The sequence below is a fragment of the Mobula birostris genome, chromosome 11 (assembly GCF_030028105.1).
Source record: "Mobula birostris isolate sMobBir1 chromosome 11, sMobBir1.hap1, whole genome shotgun sequence".
Lineage (NCBI taxonomy): Eukaryota > Metazoa > Chordata > Chondrichthyes > Myliobatiformes > Myliobatidae > Mobula > Mobula birostris.
Window position 1 is genome coordinate 116366704 of NC_092380.1, and position 19665 is coordinate 116386368.

At 47.7% G+C, this 19665-nt stretch overlaps 1 protein-coding gene across 2 annotated transcripts in view; it reads left to right on the forward strand.

Annotated features, from left to right (window-relative positions):
- The window catches only part of ric8a (RIC8 guanine nucleotide exchange factor A), a 66982-nt gene that overhangs the window by 24013 nt on the left and 23304 nt on the right, over positions 1 to 19665 (forward strand). For both annotated transcript variants that reach the window (XM_072272926.1, XM_072272927.1), the window contains exons 4-5: positions 11888 to 11982; positions 15400 to 15550. In XM_072272926.1, the coding sequence (XP_072129027.1) occupies positions 11888 to 11982; positions 15400 to 15550 (246 nt within the window). The remainder of the gene's footprint in view (positions 1 to 11887; positions 11983 to 15399; positions 15551 to 19665) is intronic.

Here is a 19665-nt window from a genome sequence, read left to right on the forward strand (position 1 = left end):
TGGTCGCTTTCCACACTGTCCACTACACCCCCAATCTTGGTATCATCCACAAATTTGCTGATCCAGTTAACCACGTTTTCATCCATATCAATGATCTGGATGACAACAAAGGATCCAGTGCCAATCCCACGGCCTCCACTAGTCACAGGCCTCCAGTCAGAGAGACAACCCTCTACTTCCACCTTGGCTTCTCCCACAAAGCCAATGTCAAATCCAGTTTATTACCTTGTCCTGAATGCTGATGCCATTTAAGATCTCCTCCTTTCAGTTAGTCCTGACGAAACGTCGACTGTACCTCTTCCTAGAGATGCTGCCTGGCCTGCTGCATTCACCAGCATTTTTTGTGTGTGTTGCTTGAATTTCCAGCATCTGCAGATTTCCTCGTGTTAAGATCTCCTCCATCTGTTTTGGCTCTATGCATGGATTACCATTCTGGTCTTCCAGAAGACCAATTTTGTCCCTTGCAATCCTTTTGCTCTTAACATGTCTGGAGGATCCCTTGGGATTCTCCTTCACCTTGTCTGTTAGAGCAACTTCATGCCTTCTTTTAGCCCTCCTGATTTCTTTCTTTAAGTGTTCTCTTGTATTTCTTGTACTATATAAGCATCTCATTTGTTCCTACTTGCCTACACCTGCTATGCACCTCTTTTTTCTCTCTCTCTCTCTTAACTAGGGCTTCAATACCTCCTGAAAACCAAGATTCCCTACACTTGTACCCTTTATTCTGACAGGCACATACAAGCTTTGTACTCTCAAAATTTTGTGTTTGAAGGTCTCTCACTTTGCAACTACACCTTTGCCAGAAAAGAGTCTGTCCCAAACAGCACATGCCAGATAATTTCCGAAACCATCAAAATTAGCCTTTCACCGATTTAGAATCTCAACCTATGGGACAGGCCTGTCTCTTTTCATATTTCCTTTGAAACTAATGGCATTGTCGTCACTGGATGCAAAGTGTTCCCCTACACAAACTTGTGTCACCTGCCCTTTCTTATTCCCTAATAGCCGATCCAGCGTCTCGCCCCTCTCATTGGGACTTCTTACTGTCGAAGGAAACTTTCCTGAACACACTTTATCCCATCTCATCCTTTTACAGTATGGGATTGCTAGTCAATATGTGTAAAGTTAAAATCACCTACTACTGCAAACTTGCGTTTCTTGCAACAGTCTGTGATCTCTCTACAAATTTGTTCCTCTAAATCGCTAGGACTCTTGGGTGGTCTGTAATATAGTCCCATTGACATGGTCATACCTTTCTTGTATCTCACGAGATGGATTCTCCAGTCTGTCCTGATGGAGCACTGCAGTGACAATTTCCCTGATTAGTAACACCACCACTCCTTAAATCGCTCCTGCTCTGTCACATTGAAAACAATGGATCCCCAGAAATACTGAGCTGCCAGTCCTGCACCTCCTGTAACCAAGTCTCACGAATAACTACAATGTCATAACTTAAAGTGTTATATCTCAGTGCACAAAGTATAAGAAACAAGGTGGATGATGTTGCTGCACTATTACAGATTGTCAGGTATGATGTTGTGACCATCACTGAATCGTGGCTGAAGGTCGGTTGTAGTTGGAAGCTGAGGTTACATGTTATATCGGAGGGACAGGAAGGTAGGCAGAGGGGGTGGTGTGGCTCTGCTGGTAAAGAATGGCATCAAATCAGTAAAAAGATGTGACATAGGATTAGAAAATGTTGAATCCTTGTGGATTGAATTAGAAAACTGGAAGGGTAAAAGGACCCTGATGGCAGTTATATGCAGGCCTCCCAACAGTGGCTGGGAGGTGGACCACAGGTTACAACAGGAAATAGAAGAGGTGAGTCAAAAGGGCAATGTTATGGTAGTCATGGGAGATTTCAACATGCAGATTGATTGGGAAAATCAGGTTGGAAATGGATCTTGAGAGTGAATTTGTCGAATACTTACGAGAAGCTTTTTATCTCAAGAGGCAATGATCACAATATGATAGTGTTCAACTTGAAATTTGATAGGGAGAAAGCAGAGTCTGATGGAGCAGTATTTCAGTGGAGTAAAGGAAATTACAGTGGTATGAGAGAGGAGTTGGCCAAAGTAAATCGGAAGGAGATACAAGCAGGGATGACAGCAGAGCAGCAATGGCGTGCATTTCCAGGAAAAATGAGGAAGGTGCAGGATAAAAGTAATCCAAAAATGAAGAAATACTCAAATGGCAAAATAGCACGAATGTGGCTGACAAGGGAAGTCAAAGCTAATGTAAAAGCAAAAGAGAAGACATACAACAAATCAAAAATTAGTGGGAAGACAGGATTGGGAAGCTTTTAAAATCTACAGAGCAACTAAAATAATCATTTGGAGGGAAAAGATGAAATATGAAAGCAAGCTCGCAAACAATATAAAAGCTTTTTCAAGCAAAATAAATAAATAAATAAGAGAGATGAGAGTAGATAAAGGACTGCTAGAAAATGAGGCTGGAGAAATAATAGCAAGGGCCAAGGAGATATGAACTAAATGAGTATGTTGCATCAGTCTTCACTGTGGAAGACACTAGCAGTGTGCCAGGTGTTGAAGGACATGAGGGAAGAGAAACAAGTGCAGTTACTATTACAAGGGAGAAGATGCTCAAAAAGCTGAAAGACCTAAGGGTACATAAGTCATCCAGACCAGATGAACTGCACCCTAGGGTTCTGAAAGAGGTAGCAGTAGCAATTGTGGAGGTATTAGTAACCATCTTTCAGAAATCATTGGACTCTGACCTGGTGCCAGTGGACTGGAAATTTGCACTCTACCCTTTAAGAAAGGAGGCAGGCAGTCAAAGGGAAATTATAGACCAGTTAGTCATTGGGAAGATGTTGGAGTCAATTGTTAGGGTGAGGATATGGAGTAATTGGTGACACAGAACAAGATAGGACAATGTTAGCATGATTTACTTAAGGGAAAATCTTGCCTGACAAACCTGTTGGAATTCTTTGAGGAGACTACAAGAAGGATAGGTAAAGGGATGCAGTGGATGTTGTATATTTGGACTTTCAGAAGGCCTTTGACAAGACGCCATAGATGAGGCTGCTTACTAAGATAAGTGCACCTGAACTGAGTGGAACCAATATCCTGGGAGGGAGGTTTGCTAATGCTTTTGGGAGAGTTTAAACTAGATTTGCAGTGGGATGGGAACCAAAGTGAAGAAGTAGATGATGGGATGGTTGGTGCACGAGTAGTGACAGCTCGTAGGGAGTTTATGTGGAAGGATAGGCAAATGATAGAGCAAAGAAGCATTCAGCAGATGGTTTGAGATGTGTCTATTTTAATTCATCATAAGCAGGGCGGATGAACTTAGAGTGTGGATCAATACGTGGAACTATGATGTTGTAGCCATTACAGAGGCTTGGATGTCTCAGAGGCAAGATTGGCTGCTGAGTGTGCCAGGGTTTAGGTAGTTCAAATTGGACAAGGAGGGAGGCAAAAGAGATGGGGGAGCGGCACTGCTAATCAGGATTAGTATCACGGCTGCAGAAAAGGTGGAAGTCAGAAACAGGAAGGAGGCAATAATTCAGTGTTTTTTTTTATATGGATACCCCAATAGTAACAGGGACATTGAGGAGCAGATAGGGACACAGGTTCTGGAACGGTTCAATAATAATAGGGTTGTTGTGATGGGTGATTTTAACTTTCCTAATATTGACTGGCATCTTCTTAGAGCAAGGGGGTTAGATGGGGTAGAGTTTGTTAGATGTGTCCAGGAAGGTTTCCTGACACAATATGTAGATATGCCAACTAGAGGAGAGGCTGTACTTTGTCTGGTATTGGGAAATGAACCTGGTCAGGTGTCAGGTCGCTCGGTGGGAGGGCATTTTGGAGGTAGTGATCACAACTCTGTCTCTTTTATCATAGTGCTGAAGAGGGATAGGAGCAGACAATTTGGGAAAACATTTAATTTGGGTAGGGGGAAATATGATCCTATTAGGCAGGAACTTGGGAACATAAATTGGGAGCAGATGTTCTTGGGGAAATGCATGGAAGCAATGTGGCAAATGTTCAGGGAACATTTCCATGATGTTCTGCATGGGTATGTTCCATTGAGGCAGGGAAAGGATGGTAGGGTAAAAGAACCATGGTGTACAAAGGATGTAGAAAATCTAGTTAAGAAGAAAAGTTTATGAAAGGTTCAAGAAACTAGGTACTGTTAGAGCTCTAGAAAATTACAAGCGTGCCAGAAGGGAGGTCAAGTATGAAATTAGGAGAGCTAGAAGGGGCCATGAGAAGGCCTTGGTGAGCAGGATTAAGGAAAACCCCAAGGCATTCCACAAGTACTTGAAGAGCAAGGGGATGAGCCATGTGAGAATAGGACCAATCAGGAGCCAAAGTGGAAACGAGTATGGAGCTAGAGGAGGTAGTGGAGGTACTTAAATGCATACTTTGCTTCAGTATTCATTAGGGAAAACGACATTGGCAATTGTGGGTATGACTTGCAGTGGATTGAAACACTTGAGTGTATAAATATTAAGAGGATGTGCTGAAGCTTTTGACAGGTATTAAGTTAGATAGGTTGCCGGGACCAGATGAGATATACTCCAGGCTCCTGTAGAAAGTGAGGGAGGAAATTGCTGAGCTTCTGGCAATGATCTTTGCATCATCAGCAGGGACGGGAGAAGCACCAGATGACTGGAAGTTTGCAAACGTTGTTCCCTTGTTCAAGAAAGGGAGTAGAGATAACCTAGGAAATTATCGACCCAGTGAGTTTTTCTTTGGTGGTGGGGCAAGTTGTTGGAGAAGATCCTGAGAGACAGGATTTATGAGCATTTGGAGAGACATAATCTGATTAGGGATGGTCAGCATGGCTTTGTGAAGGGCAGGTCTTCCCTTACAAACCTGATTGAATTCTCTGAGGATGTAACAAAACGTATCGATGAAGGTAGAGCAGTGGTTGTCGTGTATATGGATTTCATTAAGGTATTTGATAAGGTTCCCCATGCAAGGCTCGTTCAGAAAGTAATGAGGCATGGAATCTAAGGGGGTATTGCTTTGTGGATACAAAATTGGCTTGCACACAGAAGGCAAAAGGTGGTTGTGGATAGTTTGTATTCTGCACGGAGGTCGGTGACCAGTGGTGTTCCACAGGGATCTGTTCTGGGAGCCCTTCTCTTTGAGATTTTTATAAATGACCTGGATGAAGAAGTAGAAAGGTGGGTTAGTAAGTTTGCTGATGACTCAAATGTTAGGGTGTTGTGGATAGTGTGGAGGGTTGTCAGAGGTTATAGCGGGACATCAGTAGGATGCAGAACTGGGCTGAGAAGTGTCAGATGGAGTTCAACCCAGATAAGTGTGAGGTGGTTCATTTTGGTAGGTCAAATTTGAAGACAGAATATAATATTAATGGTAAGATTCTTGGCAGTGTGGAGGATCAGCGAGATTTTGGGGTCTGTGTCCATAGGACACTCAAAGATGCTGCACAGGTTGACGGTGTTGTTTAGAAGGTGTATTGTGTGTTGGCATTCATCAACTGTGGGACTGAGTTCAAGAGCCGAGAGGTAATGTTACAGCTATACAAGACCTTGGTCAAACTCCACTTGGAATAGTGTGTTCATTTCTGGTCACCTCGTTACAAGAAGGATGTGGATACTATAGAGAGAGTGCAGAGGAGATTTATAAGGATGTTGTCTGGACTGGAGAGCATTCCTTAGGTTGAGTGAACTTGGCCTTTTCTCCTTGGAGCGACGGAGGATGAGAGGTGACCTGATAGAGGTGTATAAGATGATGAGAGGCATTGATTGTGTGGATAGTCAGAGGCTTTTTTCCAGGGCTGAATGGCTAACAGGAGGGGGCATAGTTTTAAGCTGCTTGATAGTAGGTACAAGGGAGATGTCAGAAGTAAGTTTTTAATACAGAGAGTGGTAGGTGTATGGAATGCACTGCCAAGGAAGGTGGTAGAGGCGAATACAATAGGGTCTTTTAAGAGACACTTAGCTCGGTACATGGAGCTTAGAAAAACAGAGGGCTATGTGGTAGAGAAATTCAAGGCGTTCTCTTGAGTTTGTTACATGGTCGGCACAACATTGTGGGGCGAAGTGCCTGTAATGTGCTGTAGATTTTGAAGTTTCTATTTTTCTGTGAGTCTATGGTGTTACAGGAAAGTGACTGGCGTGGTTAGAGCATTGGCTGATTGGTAGGAGGCAGTGAGTGGAAATAACAGTACTTTTTTGTTTGCCAGTGACTAATGGTGTTCCGTAGGGGTCGGTATTGGGACTGCTTCTTTTTATGCTGTATATAAATGATTTAGATGATGGAATATATGGCATTGTTGCCAAGTTTGCAGATGATACGAAGTTTGGTGGAGGGGTAGGTAGTGTTGAGGAAACAGGTCAGATGCAGAAGAACTTGGACAGATTAGGGGTTCACGTGGAGCCCGTTCCATCTCTCCTTCCAAAATACCGGCACTAATGTTGCACAACTTCCAGCCACTTTCTTTGAGCTCACTGATCTGATTAACCCTGGCCTAATTTGCACATGGCTCAGGAAATAATCCAGGTTATTATCTTGTTTGTCCCAACCCCTTCCCTCTGTTCCCCCTGCCCACCTCCCTTCTCTCACCCCTCCTCACTCTATGTCCCCGCTCTCCCACCAACCACACCCTCTATCTCTTCTTACAACCCTGCCCACACACTGTCCCTCTTACACCCCACCCGTCTCCCCACCCTCTGTCCCCTTTTTCACCCCTTACAACCCTCCACAACCTCTTACAGCTCTTCCAAACCCTGACATTTTCTGCCGCACCACTCCCCAACCTCTGACCTCTCTTGCACCTCACCCCAGCCTGTCCCCTCCCACATTGCTCCCAATTTCCCTTTCCACTCTTGTTCTGCACCCCTTCACAACCCTCCCCATGCCCTGTCTGCCCTCTGTCACCTATCCCCTCCCTCCCACCCTCTCTCCACCCATCCCCCACCCTCTGTCACCTATCTCTATCCCTCCTGCCCTCTGTCCCCTCTCCCCACCCAGCCCCACTTACCTATTGAAGAAAGAATGCATGAGGGTTGGTGTTGCAGCAGTGAATCAGTGAGCAAGTTCCTGTCAGAGACACATTAATCTGGATCTGTCGATTTCGGGAGGTGTGGGTTGTCTGAAACACAAAAGCCTAGGAATGACAGAGTAGACATTGTGTTGTCTGCACTGATGGGACAGTCTCGAATGTGGGACAAGGTGAGGGGTGTTCATTTAAAATGGGGGTGAGCGAGAATTTCTGCCAGGGAGTGGTAAATATCTGTTTTTCCCTATCCCCCAAGGGTTGTGGAGGTAGGATTGTTCCATGTGGTTAAAAAGGTGGGAGGTAGATTTTGAATGAGGGGTGAGTCCTGGGCAGATCAGCTGTTTATTGCATTAAGGGATGGGACAGACTAGAGGGGTCAAGTGGCTGATTCTTGCTTATATTTTCCTGTATGGAAAAGGAAGGATTTACTCCAAGGCGAGGAGATGGTGGGTGGTGAACAGTAAATATTGTAAAATTCATCACACCTGTAGTTAGTGGTTTAATTAACAATGCACCAGAATGTTCTTCCAGGAGCATCACTGAGAGCAGGCACCGATATATCCTGCCTCCCACAGTGTGGCCTTCACTGGGTGACATCCCCTTTTTTAACAAAACTATAACAGTTTCTTGACAGAACAAATACACAAAGTACAGACATGGAGTATTTACAAGACTGAATAATTCAAATTAAAATATGATTACTACTGCCTATAAGACAGGAAATCCCTCTGCAAAGACAGCTGGACATGAAGAGGGGCAGGCAGTCGTCCCCAGCACAGCCTTCAACTTTCTGCTGCCTACGCCCGCCATGCCCACAGGAGATCCTCCTCACGCCCTACCCCCCTTTCGTACTGGTGCCCGCGTATGAGGAGTGCGGGGCTGAAGTGTAACCAGAACCTGAGCAGAAGCCCCTTCAGACACTCAGACAGGGGCTGCAACCTCTCACACTCATGTCAGTGTGCAACACTGACCCCCCTCCACCCCCCAGGGCACAGAATAGACAGGGGTGGCAGTGAACCTGTGTTCATCCATTGTCGACGTCGATGAGGACCTCGACACCATTATGATGGTGTTGAGACTAGCGCGTGATTTGGATTGAAGTGAGAGAGAGTTGCGCAGTGTCAGCCTCACTCTCTCTTCCCAATTCCTGTCTGGATCCAGTGGCAAGACGGAGTCTAGACGGCTGGAGATGGGACTAGGCGCAGTGGATGACCAGGACGTCTTCTGTGTCTTGTCCTGCTCTACACGTTCCACGACGCTTGCAGAGACCGCCTTCTTGACCGTTGGACCTTCCATTGGTCTCGTCCACTCAATCCGCCAGAAGTCTGTCTTCACATGCTGGGATAGGCAACTCCCTATCTCACCGAGGGTTTGAGACCTGTCGGCTACCCTCACCTGGTTTAGCTGGCTTGTCGAAGCCGTTGCCCGGGGTGTGGCCGCTGTCGCATGCAAACAGCTACGGGGAGCCACAGGTGAGAGCTGAGTGCCAGGTGGGGACCAAAGGTGGACTAACCGCCTTGAAAAGGACGCAACATGTTCCCCCACCAGAGGTGCTACCCCTCCCTGACACCTCTTACTGCCCCATCCAACACCTTCCACCCCAGGTCCACAATGTACAGGGGAAGGACCCCTGCATAATGAAATTTCCACTGGGGACCTCCTCCGCTGCCAGACGGTAAAGCAGACCGCCAAGGCGAGGCTGGTTGGCGGATGAGGGCAATGAAGTGAGAGGTGTACGAGAGCAGCCCATGCAAGAAAGAGTTTGGAGCGTCACAGGAGGACACGGTGGGTGTTCCTGTGGGTGTCTCCCCTGTGTATCCTGAGGACTGAGTGTGAGCACTTCAGGCTCATCAGGTGTAGCCGTATTCCCTCCGCTTACCCGAACCCCCATGACACACACAGCGATGGGAGGGGGACCAGCCCCCGCACAGCCAGAACACCACCTCCCCTGGCGCTGAAGCACCCTGTCCGGACGAGACTAGACCTGATATCCTCATCAGCTCTCGGCAAAACCGAGGCAGTTCCCTTAAAGCGGTGTGGCTGTTGCTGTCAGCTGGAAGCCGTGTACCATGGAGGTGACCAGCAGATTTATAACTAATGCCCTTCCCTGATATGTGATCGCACGACCAGCATCCCAGCTGGGCAGAGATCTCCAGATTCGCCAGTTCACTGGCCAGGTCTCCTCCGTCGAACTCAGGTAGACAGCCAAATAAAGGAGGTGTGTGGTGCTCCACGCAAAGGATCTCAACCCCTCCAGTAGGGATCCAGCTGCCACTGACCCACCAAAACGCCCGCACACTTTGCCCAGTTGACCCCTGCAGAGGGCGCAGCCGAGAAGACCTGCTGGCAGTCTCGCATCCTCTGCAAGTCAACAGGTTTGGTGACTGTGACGGGGAAGTCATAGGTGGAAGTTAAAAGGCTGACCTCCACGTCTGGCTCGTGTAGAACCAAGATCGTTAACCTCTTGCGGAGAAGACAGGAATGGCTTCGTGCAAAGAAAGAACTACTACCCCGACTTGGGGCATTCCTGACACGTGCACCCCCCCACCCCCCGCCCCCAGCCCCTGATACACAAAGGCGCTGTCAAGGACCCATTAACCTTAACAAAGCACTCTGCAGCAATGCGCTGTGGTCGGATGTGGGTTGTGGCCCAAGCCCGAGCACTGGCAGAGTCCCAAAAAGGAACTTGTGGTCCACCTGTCAAACCCAACTCTTAGTGAAGTGAGAGAAAGGCGTCTGACAGACCTGCCATCCGGTACAAGTGAATCAGATCCTGGGCAAGGTGCATATTGTCCCGGGTGGACTGCTCCCGGACCATTTAGGACTGACCAGGCTGGACCCTTTGAGCCAGATGATTAGCTGTTGCCCGGGCAAAGGTCAGTGAGGCGATTTCTCAGACAAAGGAGATCTTCTTTGTCAGCAGGCTACAACTACTCTGGGCCGAGAAAGGGGAATCTCACCCGTCGTCATGCTCTCCCCCAATACCCTCATGTAATCAGCTGTAGGATGTCCCAGAAGGCCCGGAAAAACCCCACAGTCAACCCATCTCGTCTCTGGATTCTGCCTCTCAGTAGATGGGTGAGGGCACTGGGCAGCTCCACCAAAGGTAGCCATCACCCCCGAGGCTAACCCTTGGCAAGTCCTCCCACAGAGCCCTGTGTGCATCCTCACTACACGGGTCCCGTGAGAATAGAGCCTCATAAAAGGAGTGGACTTCCGCGACAATCCTTGCCAGATCCGTGACGGAGGAATCATCCACAAGCTGCCTGCTGACACCCCTCTGCGTCTCGAGAAGATGAAAGGAGGGAAATGTTAATTATTTCTTTTCGCGCATCGGGCAGTTTTTGCCATTTCCTGTTTGTTGTCTGCTTTTTAATGAAGCTGAGTTGCGAGCTCAATGCTCAACCCAGCATGGATGGAAGGTGTGCAAGGAGCCGGCCAGATTTGAACTCCGGACCATTTGCCTTAAAGACTGGTACTGATGCCACTACACCACTGGCTGGCAATTCAGGGCCTGACCTTCCCGCAGTAATGATGGCTCCCACTGAAAAGCTCACTGTGTGGATGATTTCTTTGTGGCGATCATGGCCGTCAATCTCAGTACTGCGGCCAGCCCTGGCAGTTGTCAGTGTTCTGGTCTGACCTGCCCATAAGGTCAATGCTGGTGTTACAGTCAGCCCTGTGGTCAGTCCTAGAGCTGTGGGCAGTCCAGTGTTGTAATCAGTGTGACAGCCTGCCCTGGTGCTGTGGTCACTCCCACACTCGGACCCAGTGCTGTGAGCACCCCTGGTGCCTAACCAACCCTGATGTTGCGGTCAGTCCTGGCGTTTCTCACGGTCAGTCCTGGTGTTACGGTCAGTCCTGGAGTTTCTCACGGTCAGTCCTGGCATTTCTCACGGTCAGTCCTGGCATTTCTCACGGTCAGTCCTGGAGTTTCTCACGGTCAGTCCTGGCGTTTCTCACGGTCAGTCCTGGTGTTACGGTCAGTCCTGGCATTTCTCACGGTCAGTCCTGGCGTTACGGTCAGTCCTGGCGTTTCTTACGGTCAGTCCTGGTGTTACGGTCAGTCCTGGAGTTTCTCACGGTCAGTCCTGGCGTTTCTCATGGTCAGTCCTGGTGTTACGGTCAGTCCTGGCGTTTCTCATGGTCAGTCCTGGCGTTTCTCACGGTCAGTCCTTGTGTTACGGTCAGTCCTGGCATTTCTCACGGTCAGTCCTGGCGTTACGGTCAGTCCTGGGGTTTCTCATGGTCAGTCCTGGTGTTACGGTCAGTCCTGGCGTTTCTCATGGTCAGTCCTGGCGTTTCTCACGGTCAGTCCTGGTGTTACAGTCAGTCCTGGCGTTTCTCACGGTCAGTCCTGGTGTTACGGTCAGTCCTGGCATTTCTCATGGTCAGTCCTGGCATTTCTCACGGTCAGTCCTGGTGTTACGGTCAGTCCTGGCATTTCTCACAGTCAGTCCTGGTGTTACAGTCAGTCCTGGCGTTTCTCACGGTCAGTCCTGGTGTTACGGTCAGTCCTGGCGTTTCTCATGGTCAGTCCTGGCGTTTCTCACGGTCAGTCCTGGCATTTCTCACGGTCAGTCCTGGTGTTACGGTCAGTCCTGGCATTTCTCATGGTCAGTCCTGGCATTTCTCACAGTCAGTCCTGGCGTTTCTCACGGTCAGTCCTGGTGTTACGGTCAGTCCTGGCGTTTCTCACGGTCAGTCCTGGTGTTACGGTCAGTCCTGGCGTTTCTCACGGTCAGTCCTGGTGTTACGGTCAGTCCTGGCATTTCTCACTGTCAGTTCTGGCGTTACAGTTAGTCCTGGCGTTACGGTCAGTCCTGGCGTTTCTCACGGTCGGTCCTGGTGCTGCAGACGTTTACCCCAATTCCTTTCCTGATAGGAGGACGCAGCTCTGTACCGTCGCCTGGCAGCCATCCTGCGGCACTGCCTGATGACCAAGGCGGATGGGGAGGATCGGACCGAGGAGCTGCACAGGTAGGAGTGGGGTTGCTACCAGGTCCGTAATCACCTTCCACCCTGCTCCCGCTTGCCAACCCCAGCTCTCATCACCCTAAACCTCCCCTCACCCGCTCACCCTAACCCCTGCCGCTTGCAACCCTTCCCCGAGCACCTCCACAACTAACCGTACCCACTGATCATCTCTCCTCCTGCCCCTCGGAACTCCCTCACCCAAAACTGCACCCCTTCCGTCCCCTCACTCTCCTGCTGTCACCTGTGGGGCATTAGTGGGGGGGAGTCAGAATCAAGTTTAATATCACCGGCATGTGTTATGAAATTTGACTTTGTGGCAGCAGTTCAATACAATCCATAATAGAGAAAAAATGAATTACGGTAAATATATAAAGTTGTGCAAAAGAAATAAAAAATTAAAAAGTAGTCAGGTCGGCATTCTTGGGTTCAATGTCCATTCAGAAGTCGGGTGGCAGAGGGGAAGAAACTGTTTCTGAACAGTGGGACAATCAGTGTGGGACTTTGTGAGAGCACTGTTAGGGTGTGGGTGTGGGGTAGTCAAAGTTAGCATGGTTTCTGTAAAGGGAAATCTTGCCTGACAAATCTGTTAAAGTCCTTCAAGGAAGTAACAAGCAGGGTGGACAAAGGAGAGGCAGTGGATGTCACTTACTTGGATTTTCGGAAGGCATTTGATAAGGGGCTACACGTGAGGCTGCTTAACAAGATAAAGTCCTATGGTGTTCAGGAAAGATACTAGCATGGATAGTGGAATGGCTGACAGGCAGGAGGCAGCAAGGGGGAAACAAAAGGGGACCTTTTCTGGTTGGCTGCCAGTGACCAGTCTTGTTCCTCAGGGATCAGTATTGGGACCACTACTTTTCACACTGTTTGTCAATGATTTAGATAATGGAATTCATGGCTTTGTGGCAAAGTTTGTGGATGATATGAAGATAGGTGGAGGGGTAGGTAGTGCTGAGGAAGCAATGCAATTGCAGCAGGACAAATTGGAAGAATGTGCAAAAAAGTGGCTGATGGAATACAGTCAACACGAGGAATTCTGCAGATGCTGGAAATTCAAGTAACACACATCAAAGTTGCTGGTGAACGCAGCAGGCCAGGCAGCATCTCTAGGAAGAGGTACAGTCGATGTTTCGGGCCAAGACCCTTCGTCAGGACTAACTGAAGGAAGAGCTAGTAAGAGATTTGAAAGTGGGAGGGGGAGATCCAAAATGATAGGAGAAGACAGGAGGGGGAGGGATATCATTTTGGATCTCCCCCTCCCCCTTTCAAATCTCTTACTAGCTCTTCCTTCAGTTAGTCCTGACGAAGGGTCTCGGCCTGAAATGTCGACTGTACCTCTTCCTAGAGATGCTGCCTGGCCTGCTGCGTTCACCAGCAACTTTGATGTGTGTTACTTGGATGGGAAAGGTAAAGGGCTGGATAAGGAGGAATCTAATAGGAGAAGAGAGTGGACCATAGGAGAAAGGGAAAGAGGAGGGGAAAGCTCTAGGCAGGTAAGATGTGGTAAGAGGACAGAGTGGGGAACAGAAGAGGAGGAAAGAATTTTTTTAACAAAAGGAGAAATTGCTGTTCATGCTATCAGGTTAGAGGTTACCCAGGCGGAATATAAGGTGTTGCTCCTCCACCCTAAGGATTGGCCCATCTTAGCACAAAAGGAGGCCATGGACCATGTTAGAATGGGAAAGGGAACCAGAATTAAAATGTTTGACCACCAGGAAATACCAGTTTTGGCAAATAGAGCAGATAGCTCGACAAAGCGGTCCGCCAATTTGCGATGGGTCTCAACAATGTAGAGGAGGCTGCATTGGGTGCACTGGAAACGATAGATGACCTGGGCAGATTCACTGGTGACGTGTTGCCTCACCTGGAAGGACGATTTGGCACCCTGAATGGAGGTGAGGGAGGAGGTGTAGGGGCATGTGTAGAACCTGTGTCGCTTGCAGGGATAAGTGGTGGGAGGGGGATTAGTAATTTATATCATACATTCTGACTACTGTTCGGTGGCCTGTGTATAACTCCACTCAGGGTCTTTATCAGTGCAGTTTCTTAGCTCTACCCACAAGGATCCTATATCATAGTCATAGTCATACTTTATTGATCCCGGGGGAAATTGGTTAAACCTTTCTAATAATTTGATTCATTTTTAACCAACAGAGCCATCCCTCCCCCTCTGCCTAACTGCCTGTCCTTTCAATACAATTTGTATCCTTGGATGTTAAGCTCTGAACTATAATCTTCTTTCAGCCATGATTCAGTAATACACACATCTTTATTCCGTGCACTGTGTGCATTCAAATATAACTCCTTCAGTCCTGCATTCATCACCCTTTTCAATTGTGTCCCCCATTACACTGTGACCCATCCCACTACGTAATTTTGCCCCAGTCACCTGCCTGACCTTCCTGACAGTCTCGCTATACACTGCATCTAGTTGTGTACAAACTGCCCATCCTTCAGTCATTGAGTGAGTGCCTTCAGGCTTCTGTACCTCCAGTGAGAAGAGGGATGTCCTGGGTGATGGGAGTTCTTAACGATGGATTCCACCTTTCTGAGGCATTGCTCCTTGAGGATATCCTGGATACAGTGGAGGCCAGTGCCCCTGATGGAGCTGTTGGAGCTTGTAACTGGCAAATCATCCTATTCTTACCCTCACTGGCGTGTGGCACAGGCAGCAATCTAGAAATTGCTACCCTGGAGGTCCTGTTTTTCAGCTTTCTACCTGGCGCCCTAAGTTCTTTCTTCCGTCCCTCCTCACCTTTCCTTTGTACATATGGTGCCAATATGTACCAAGACTTCTGGCTGCTCACCCTCCCCATTTAGAATATCGAGGACCCAATCCAGGACGTCCCTGACCCTTGCACCTGGGAGGCAATGTACTATCCAGGTGACTGTATCGTGTCTACTCCTCAGACTGTGGAATCACTAGTCACTACTGCAGTCCTCCTCTTTCCACCCACCCCCACCTTTTGCCTTCTAAGCCACAGCACCAGGCTCAGTGTCAGAGACACAGTTGGTGCAGTCCCCCCACCATGGTAGGCCAGCCCCATAAATGGTACAGTATACTAATTATTGAGGGGAATGGCCACTGGGGAGGGGGGAGGGGGGAGGGTGTGGAACAACAGGATAAATTTTGAGGGCTAGCGGGATGAGGGGTACTGGACACTGGGGAGGGGGAGGGATTTGTGGGACAACAGGATGAGCGTTGGGGGCTGGTGGGACGAGCAGAGTTGGATACTGGGAAGGGGGGACAGTGTGGAACAACAGTATGAGCGTTGGGGGACAGTGGGGTGAGTGGGCTGGATATTGGGGGGGGGTGGTTGGGACAACAGGAGGCAGGTGAGACGAATGGTCTTGGACATTGGGGTGGCACAGTTTAGATGTGGGGTGGCGGATGGTGTTCCTGACTCGTTATGTCTGCAGCCACACAGTGAACCTGCTGGGTAACCTGCCCCTGGAGTGTCTGGACGTCCTGCTGTTGGCCCAAGTGCAGCCTAGCTCTGTCGAGTATCTGGGAATGAACATGGATGCTGTGGAAATACTACTGGGTTTCCTGGAGAAGAGAGTGGACCGGGTAAGCCTGCAATCGTTCTCATCACTGAGAGTCATGGTACATAGGACTCTCAGCACAGTACAGAGCCTTCAGCCCACAATCCTGTGCCAATGTTTTAACCTGCTCTAAAGATCAATCCAATCCTTTCCTCCTACGTGGGCCTCCATTTTTCTATCATTCACGTACCTATCTAGGAGTCTCTTAAAGGCTCCTAATGTACCTTCCTCTACCACCATCTTTCCATACAGTTGCTGCTCAGTGTAAAAATTTATTACCTCTAGATCCTCCCTATACTTTCCTCCAATCATCTTAAGATGATGTCTTCTCGTATTAGCCATTTCCACTCTCTCATCCTCCCTCACTCCAATGAAAACAGCCCTAGCTTACTTAAGCTTTCCTCATAGGAAATACTCTCAGATCCAGGCAGCATCCTAGTAAACCTGCTCTGCATTCTCTTTAAAGCTTCCCAATTCTTCCTGTATTGAGGTGAACTGAACTGAACACAATATTCCAAGTGTGGTCTATGCAGGGTTTTATAGAGCCACAATATTATCTCACAGCTCTTGAACTCAATAAACATTCCATACACCTTCTTAACCACCCTATCAACTTGCACCATGACTTTGAGGAAACTACGGACATTGACCCCAAGATCCCTCCTGTTCCTTCAGTGCTGAGAACCCTGCCATTAACTCTCTATTCTGCCTTCCAGCTCAACTTTCCAAAACGTATTACTTCACACTTGGACTGTAAGGTATCAGAGCAGAATTAGGCCATTTGGCCCATCAAATCCTTCCCCTCTGCCATCCAATTCCTAAATGGACATTGAACCCTTGGACACCACTTCACTTTTTAAAAAATGTATAGTATTTCTGTTTTTTGCATGATTTTTAATCTATTCAATATGTATTCTGTATAAAGTATACGGAATAAGATTTAATTATTATTATTACTGTTTTTTTTCTTCTATATTATGTACTGCATCGTACTGCTGCCACTAAGTTAACACATTTCACATCACATGCTGGTTCTGATTTTGCTTCTAAAGTCTCCTCTGCTATTCCATCAAGACTGCTTTATTATCCCTCTCAACCATATTCGCCTGTCTTCTCCCTGTAACCTTTGATGCCCTGACTATCAACCTCCGGCTTAAATATAACAAATGACTTGGACTCCACAGTCATCTATCGCAGTGAATTCCACAGACTCACCAGCCCTTGGCTAAAGAAATTCCTCTTCATCTCTGTTCTATATTCGATAGATTTCAATGAGATTCCCCTCACCCTCCACCCCCACCCCCCATTTTTCTAAACCCCAGCGAGGTACAGGCCCAGAGCCATCAAGTGCTCCTCCTTGCCTTACATTAACCTTTTCATTCCAGAAATCATTCTTGCGAGCCTCCTCACTTTTCTTGGATAAGAAGCCTAAATCTGCTCTCAATACTCCAAGTGCGATTTCACCAATGCCTTATAAAGCCTCAGCATTACATCCTTGCTCTTGTATTCTAGTGCTCTGGAAATGAATGCCAACATTGCTTTTACCTTCCTTGCCACTGACTCGACCTGCAAGTTAACCTTTCGGGAATCCTACTGATGGTCCCTTTACACCAGATTTCTGAACTTTCTCCCCCATTAATAAATAGTCTACGCCTTTATTCCTTCTATCAAAGTGCATGACCATACACTTTCTAACTTTCTATTCCATTTGCCACTTCTTTGCCCATTCCCCTAATCTGTCCAAGTCTTTTTGTAGACTCCCTGCTTCCTCAACACTGCCTGCCCCTCTACCTACCTTCACATCCTCCACAACCACGGCCACAAAATCGTCAATTCCATCACCCATATCATTAACTTATAACATAAAATGAATCGGTCCCAATATTGACCCAGGTGGAACATCATTAATCTCCAGCAGTTAATCAGAAAATGCTCCCTTTATTACCAGTCATTCCCTCCTGCCAGTCAGCCAATCTTGTATCCATGCTAGTATCTTTCCTGTATGCCTTGGGCACTTGTTAAGTAGCCTCATCTGTGGCACCTTATGAAAGGCCTTCTGAAAGTACAAGTCAACAACATCCAGTGATTCTCCTTTGTCCATCCTGCCTATTGTTTCCTTAAAGAATTCCAACAGACTTGTCAGGAAAGATTTCCCCTTAAGGAAACCATGGTGACTTTGGCCTATTTTATCATGTGCTCCAAGTACCCCGAAACTTAATCCGTAAAAAATGGACTCTCAACATTTTCCCAACCACTGTGGTCAGGCTAACTGGCCGATTATTTGCTTTCTTCTGCCTCCCTACCTTAAAGATTGGAGTGACGTTAGCAATTTTCCAGTCCATAAGGCCATGAAACATGGGAGCAGAATTAGGCCATTCAGCCCATGGAGTCTGCTCTGCTATTCCATCCTGGCTGATCCCAGATCCCACTCAGCCCCATACACATGCATTCTTGCCATACCCTTTGATACCCTGACCAATCAGGAAATGATCAACTTCCACCTTAAATATACCCACGGACTTGGCCTCCACCGCAGTCTGTGGCAGAGCATTCCACAGATTCACCACTCTCTGGCTAAAATAAATTCCTCCTTACCTCTGTTCTAAAAGGTCGCCCCCTCAGTTTTGAGGCTGTGCCCTCTAGTTCTGGATACCCCCACCATAGGAAGCATCCTCTCCAGATCCATTCTATCTAGTCCTTTCAACATTTGGTAGGTTTCAATGAGATCCCCCTGCATTCTTCTAAATTCCAGTGAGTACAGGCCCAAAGCTGCCAAACGCTCTTCATATGTTAACCCCTTCATTTCCAGAATCATCCTTGTGAAACTCCTCTGGAGTTTCTCCAATGGCAATAGGCTTCAATAGGTGTATTTAATGTCAGAGAAAGGTATACAATATATATCCTGAAATTCTTTTTCTTCGCAAACATCCACGAAAACGGACGAGTACCCCAAAGAATGAATAGCAGTTACAATGTTAGAACCCCAAAGCCCCCCAACCCCCAACCCCCCAAGCACAAGCAGCAGCAAGGCAATGACCCCCACCACCACCCCCTCAGCAAAAAAAAGCATTAGCACTCTCCGCCAAGCGCTAAAGCTTGCAGCAAAGCATCAATAAAGACACAAACTTGCAGTACCACAAAAACTACTCATCCTCCCGATAATTCAACGTGCCACGGGCTCTCTCCATAACAAGGGGAAAAGAGGTGTTCCTGTTTCACAGCAAGAGGGGAGACGTAACAAGCACTCACTGATGTACGATGTTAAGTCTGTTGAGTCGCTTTTTCTGAGCTCTGTGCTTGGAGAGTCAGCATCAAAAAGGCTCGGGTCTCTGGGGACACACCCCCGGCAGCCAACCCGCTGCTCCTGGTGTTCCGTGTTCTCCCGTGATGCCTCAGTCTGGGGCACCGGCTAGAATCAGCACATCCCCAGAGCCACCAAATCTTGAAATCCTGGAACCCTGAAGTTGGGCTCATCTTCCAGGCCGTGTCCTTGGGATGTCAAAGAGCGGCTGCTCATGAGGCCCTGAGAGCGGGTCCCATTGCTGCAAAGAACCAAAGTCAGAGTGTAACTCCGGGTCAGAGTCTTCAAAAGAACCCCGCACATCCTGAAAAGGTGAAAAAAGAGACATCAAAGATAGAAATAAAGCTGTTTCCGAAGATGCAAGCAAAAGAGTCACCGTTTAGCGTCATCTTAACTTCGCCCGCCCAACATGTCCTTGCTGAGATATGGGGCCCAAAATTGTTGACAGCACTTCAAGTGCTGCCTGACTAGCGTCTTATAAAGCCTCAGCATTATCTCCTTGTTTTTATATTTTATTCCCCTTGAAATAAATGCCAACATTGCATTTGCCACCTTAACCACAGACTCAACTGTAAAGTAACCTTCTAGATCTCTTGAACGAGGGCTCCTAAGTCTGCACTATTGTTCCTTTCGCCAAGGCGTATTATCGTACATTTCCCGACACTGTATTTCATCTGCCACCTATTCTTCCAATTTGTCTGAGTTCTGTGGCAATCGCATTGCTTCCTCAGCACTACCTACCCATCCACCTATCTTTGTATCATCTGCAAACTTTGCGATAAAGCCAACAATTCCATTATCCAAATCATTGACAAACGATGTGAAAAGTAATGGCCCCA